Here is a 6,000-nt window from a genome sequence, read left to right as displayed (position 1 = left end):
GAAAAGGAGGCAGCTGGAGATGAATCAGATAGTGATGCTGATCTGAGCCCTGTGAAGGATGGAAGGAAGGCATGAGGGTTGGGGTAGGCAGGCACTAAGACTTCACCATAGTTCTAAAAAAGTTTCAGATGGGCTTAAACCTGGGGATTCCTTAAGACAAAGTCACACATCGGAGGAATCCTGTATCCTGCAGGAGTGGACCTTTGTGAACTTCCTGCTGTGCTCAGTCATTGGCTGGGAGCAGCCCATGGAGAGTTTGGCCTCATTGCAAATGCAGTGCTAGATTCAGGGCTTAGAAGCTGGACCCTCCCTTCAGGGAAGACATCTGGGAGGAATATTTCATAGCCTTCATATTATTTTTAGGGCTGCATAATAATCCAATGAAGGATGTGCCATACTTTGTCCATTATGAGAGACATATCATAGTATCTACCACAAGGAGTATAATTGTAGGAAACTACTATGTGGTTTTGATAGAGGCTGCCAAGGGGCGCCTGGGTGGCTCAGTCGGTTAAGTGTCCGACTTCGGCTCAGGTCATGATCTCGTGGTTCACGAGTTCGAGCCCTGCATCGGGCTCTGTGCAGACAGCTTGGAGCCTGGAGCCTGCTTCCGATTCTGTGTCTCCCTCTCTCTCTGACCCTCCCCCCATTCATGTTCTGTCTCTCTCTGTCTCAAAAATAAATAAACGTTAAAAAAAAATTAAAGAATGATAGAGGCTGCCAAGATCAAAATCTAATGTATATATTGGTATATATTTTATGAACGTGTATTCCACCAGCAAGGCAGGAGACTGTTTCCTCATATCCTTAGTAACACAGCGTGTGGTCAAGCTTTTTTTTTTTAAAGTTTATTTATTTATTTTGAGATAGAGAGAGAGGCAGGGAGAGGGAGAGAGAATCGCAAGCAGGTTCTTTGCTGTCAGCACAGGGCTCAATCTCATCAACTGTGAGATCATGACCCGAACCCAAATCAAAAGTCAGATGCATAACTGACTGAGCCATCTAGGCACCCAAAACTTTTGATTTTTTTTAGTTAACCTTTTCATAACCTACATTTGATTTTTTACTTACACATTTTCCTACCTTCCACTCACTCCCTAGTACATATTCATTAAGCCCTGGCTCTGCAATTTACTAGTTGTCTCAGTTTGTTCATATGTAAAATAAGAATTCTAAATCAACATACCTAATAGGAATATTTTGAGGATAAAATGAATGCAAAACTCCATGTTTAAAAACAGCAACCAACAGGGGCGCCTTGGTCGCTCAGCTGGTTGGGCCTCCAACTTTGGCTCAGGGCATGATCTCAGGGTTTGTGGGTTCGAACCTCGGTCTGGCTCTGTATTGACAGCTCAGAGCCTAGAGCCTGCTTCAGAATTTGTGTCTCCCTCTCTCTCTGCCCCTCTCCTGCTTGCATTCTGTATGTCTCCCTCTCAAAAATAAATAAACATTTAAAGAAATAAAAAAAAAAAAACCCAGCAACCAATGGATAAACACTCTCCACACTCCACCGTCACATACTGATGATTTCCAAATCTATACAGACTTTTTGTTGGCAGGTACAAATATTCATCTGCTTACTTGTTATTTCTTTTTTAATGTTTATTTATTTATTTTCAGGAGGGGGGGGAGAGAGAGAGAGAGAGAGAGAGAGAGAGAGAGAGAGAGAGAGAGAAAGCACACTGTCACAAAACATGAGCTCATGGGGCGCCTGGGTGGCGCAGTCGGTTAAGCGTCCGACTTCAGCCAGGTCACGATCTCGCGGTCCGTGAGTTCGAGCCCCGTGTCGGGCTCTGGGCTGATGGCTCAGAGCCTGGAGCCTGTTTCTGATTCTGTGTCTCCCTCTCTCTCTGCCCCTCCCCCGTTCATGCTCTGTCTCTCTCTGTCCCAAAAATAAATAAACGTTGAAAAAAAAATTAAAAACAAAAACAAAAACAAAAAAAAACCATGAGATCATGACCTGAGCTGGAATCAAGTGTCAGATGCTTAACTGACTGAGCCGTCCAGGCACTCCAATACTTGTTATTTCCATCTTGATGCCCCACAAGCACTTCAATTACAACATGCCCCAATGAAACTCATCATTTTTCTCTTAAAAATTGCTCCTATTCCTTTATTTCCCTTATTGTTGAAGTCAAAACCCTGTAAGTCATTTCAGATTATTTTCTCTCCCTTAAACCCACATTTAATTAATCCTCAGGTTCTGTTGAGTTTGATTCATAAATAATTCTGGTATCTGTCTTTTTCTTATGATCAGCACTGCCACTTGATGGTTTAATCTCTGTATTTTGTAAGTATTAAGGGAATAGCTTCTTTTTCTTCTTCTTTTTGTTTTTAAATAGCTCCATAATGAATGTGGGGCTTGAATTCAAGATCCTGAGATCAAGACTCACATGCTCTCCCGACTGAGCCAGCCAGATGATCCAAGGCAGTAACTTCTTTACTGTTCTCACCTTCTTCCAATCTATCCTGAACACTGTTGTCAGGAGGAGTTTTTGAATCACGACACTGATTATATTACTCTTTAGCTCAAGAGTCTTCAATGGTTTCCTATTGCCTATAGAATGATGAAATCTAAAACTTCCACTAGTCATATATATATATATATATATATATATCTTCATAATTTGACCTCTGCTTATCTGTCCAATCTCTTCTTAGATATCCCCTTTCCCTGCTTTAATCTGTAACATTCAAACTAGTTGCATTTCTCAGAATATATCATGTTCTCTCATGATATATGATTCAGCCATCCTGCCTTAAATAATTTCTGCTCCCTACTTGCCTACTTGCCCTTCACATAAAGTACTTTAAATTTTGGCTCAAAATTTCCCTCTGTTGTGAAGCCTAGCTTGACTCCTCTAGAATTCTTCCTATTCTACTATTGTTCTCTGTACCCACATAGTTTATTTTTAATTTGCTTGCATGTTTATTTCTTCAATAGGTTTTAGTTCTCCGATGGAAAGAGACCCATTTTCATCTGGTATCTCCAGCACTTATCATAGTTCCTGGAAATAAGAGACACTCATATACTCAGATATTTTCGATTGACTTCACGATCTGAGTTAGTTTCTCAGGAAATTTACTGTTGCAAATAAATGATCTCCCCAACACTCCAAGTTTTCCAGGTTTCTGCCAAAACCTAGCAGGCAGGTCACTACTAATTCTCCTTACCACTTTATTTTTATTATTATTAACTTTTTAAATGTTTACTTATTTTGAGAGAGAGAGACAGACGAGCAGGGGAGGGGCAAAGGGAGAGGGAGACACAGAATCTGAAGCAGGTTCCAGGCTCTGAGCTGTCAGCACAGAACCAGATGCCAACGGAACTCGAACTCACCAACCATGAGATCATGACCTGAGCTGAAGTGGGAAGCTTAACCTTAACCCACTGAGCCACCCAGGTGCCCCTCCTTATCACTTTAGATAAAAGTGACCATTTCCTCCTTTTTGCTCTCAATAAATGTGGTATATTAGTCTTATCCTAGCACCAATCATGTTTAGGATTGTATCCCAAGCATCTGACACGTTAAGTATGCAACAATTAAATGAATCAATGTTCACCTTGATGAAGGAAACTTTCTTAAACATTCTAGGAGAACGTCATCATTATGCATAGACCGTAAAAAATCTTTTACAATCCAACCCTGATGATTGTTTTAAAACGATGCATCCTGGCACTTTAATTGTCCTTAGACAGATGGCCAAACCTTGGCTATGGGAACCGCACAGTGTAGGAGGAGACCATGACTAGAGCGCGAGGGAAAGGATGATTGGCTGCTAGGGTTCAGAAGTTCTCCTCAGACGGATGCTAGAACTAGGAAACCGCTGATGGTTCAGCTTTTGAAATACCGTTTTTGCATCGTAAAGAAAAAAGATTAACCTATCAGGAACAACGGAGCACATCCAATTACCAATCAAGAACGGGAAAGGAGCCAAAGCCTGGGGATACCCACGCACCAAGGAGGACGTCATTCTCTAAGTCTCAGCCAATGAGAGATTGGGCGAAGGGGGCGGGGCAACGGGCGGACCAATTGCCACAGAAAAACAAACAATCTGCAGCACAACTGTCCTCACCACAGCCCTCGCCTCTCAAACCACTGGAGCAAACTCCTGAGCAAAGCACTTGTTAAATACTTTCCACTTTCCTTCTAGCCCGGGGGCAGTTACACTGGAGTACCTTCCTCATACTAGAACAAGGGCCTTCTTTCCACCAGCTCCCAAAGACTCGCAGAAAGAATACAGTAACTTTGAGCTTTCTACCTTCACAGGAACTGGCAGTCCGGAGCTACCTGAGGGGGAGGGGCAGCCCCAGTGCGCAGGCGTGCATGCCTTGTGGAGGCGGGGCTGTAGCGGCCCAAAGCATCCTGGGTGCTGTATTTCTTTTGCTTGCAAAACTGAACTGCTCCTGTAGCCTCCAGAACTACATTTCCCCGCAGCTCCCACGGCCTCGAGGTGGGCGGGATGGTTGGTTAATGAGCTCGAGGAAGCCGCGGCGCGGCCCACCAGGTTCCAAAACAAGGAAATGAAGGGGGGAGGCGGGACTGGGGCTGCCTGCGGGAGCCGCCGCCGCCGCCGCCGCCGCGGAGGAGGAGGAGGAGGAGGAGGAGGAGGTGGAGTAGGTGGCTGCCGCGGCCGCCGAGGAGTCCCTTGCTGAAGGCGGACCGCGGGGCGGCGGGCGGCGCGCGCGCGCCCGAGAGGCGGCTGTTGGAGAAGTGGAGCGGCGGTCGCGGGGGGAGGAGGAGGAGGAGGGACTGAGCGGCGGCGGCCCCCGCGTCCCGGTGCCTCTATGGGGAAAGCAGACAATGGATTATGATTTCAAGGCGAAGCTGGCGGCGGAGCGGGAGCGGGTGGAGGATTTGTTTGAGTACGAAGGGTGCAAAGTGGGACGCGGCACCTACGGGCACGTCTACAAGGCGAGGCGGAAAGATGGGTAAGAGCAGGGGCGGGGGGAGTAGGCTCGCTCGGGTCCTCGCCCTGCCCGCGACCGCGCGGGATGGGTGGGTTGGAGCCGGGTCGGGCCGTTCCCGAAGGGCGAGGCGGAGGTGGTCGCGGGGCCGCGTCCCAGCGCGGACTGAGGGACGCGGGTTCTGACTGCCCTCCGCGCGCGGCCCCGTCGCGCCCCTCGAACTCCAGCGGCAGCAGCCTAGTCGGGGGGCGTCGGTCCGGTTCCGGAGGGCGCCTTCCGCGTGCATGGAGCTGGCGGCGGGACTCGAGTTGGGACCTCGGCTGGAGGTGGAGTTTGTGGGGTCTGGTCTCTTGGGGAGACGCCGAGGGCTGGGAGAGCTTTGCCGAGTTGCCGCTCCGGCCCTGGGCTGGTGACGGTCGTTGTGGAACTTCCAATCGGCTAAGCGCCTCCCGGGGGCGGCGGTTTGAAACCTAGCGGAGGAGCTGGTCGGGCGGCTGGGGTCTTAGCCAGACTCTAGGGTCTGACCCACCGCGCATCTCTGCCCTTGGGGCCAGCCAGCCCATTGGCTTCTCAGCGTAGTCCCGCGTCCCTGTCTATACCCGGCGACTTCTGGATCCCTGCTCATTCGCCCCCGATTTCGCTTTTTCACATTCTGAATTCCGCACTTTAACTCGAATGTAGGACCTCCTCGGAGAACTTCAGAGTTCGCCTAGTTTTTTGGTAACTCGTATCCCCCCCGTTGGATATTCTTATGCTTTCCACTCCATCCCCTGGCTAAATGACTGCGTGCTGGGGTTTATCCAGCACCTAGATTATCCGGAACGGAATGCAGAGTGACAGAGATCTGGGCCTGAATCTTTGTTTACCTGGGATTTGAGGGAGAACCTTAGTAACCTCTTAGGAAGCCTTTATTGATTGTTCTCTTAGGAGATGGCGAGCTGGATTCTGTATTGAGAACGCCTATCCTTCGTCCTGTAGGGCAGACGGGCTCTAGGACAGGTGGAACCAGCTGCCGGCGAAGGGTAGGTTTAAACCAATCACCTGCTCACCGCCCTTCCTGGGAGGAATTCTCCTCCCCCAGAGTAAGGGAG

At 48.4% G+C, this 6,000-nt stretch overlaps 1 protein-coding gene across 3 annotated transcripts in view; it reads left to right on the top strand.

The window, feature by feature from the left end:
- The first annotated feature begins 4,614 nt into the window (after window positions 1-4,614).
- Window positions 4,615-6,000, top strand: part of CDK19 (cyclin dependent kinase 19) — a 199,993-nt gene continuing 198,607 nt past the window's right edge. The window contains exon 1 of one of the 3 annotated variants that reach the window (XM_043592112.1): window positions 4,615-4,933. In XM_043592112.1, coding sequence (XP_043448047.1) covers window positions 4,806-4,933 — 128 coding nt within the window. In that variant the 5' untranslated portion in view covers window positions 4,615-4,805. Of the gene's footprint in view, window positions 4,934-5,841; window positions 5,932-6,000 lie in introns of those variants that run through there. The other 2 variants (XM_043592113.1, XM_043592114.1) reach the window with 2 other exon arrangements.

Source organism: Prionailurus bengalensis, chromosome B2 (assembly GCF_016509475.1).
Source record: "Prionailurus bengalensis isolate Pbe53 chromosome B2, Fcat_Pben_1.1_paternal_pri, whole genome shotgun sequence".
Classification (NCBI taxonomy): domain Eukaryota; kingdom Metazoa; phylum Chordata; class Mammalia; order Carnivora; family Felidae; genus Prionailurus; species Prionailurus bengalensis.
Note: the sequence above shows the minus strand (reverse complement) of the source record. Positions and strands in the feature narration are given on the sequence as shown.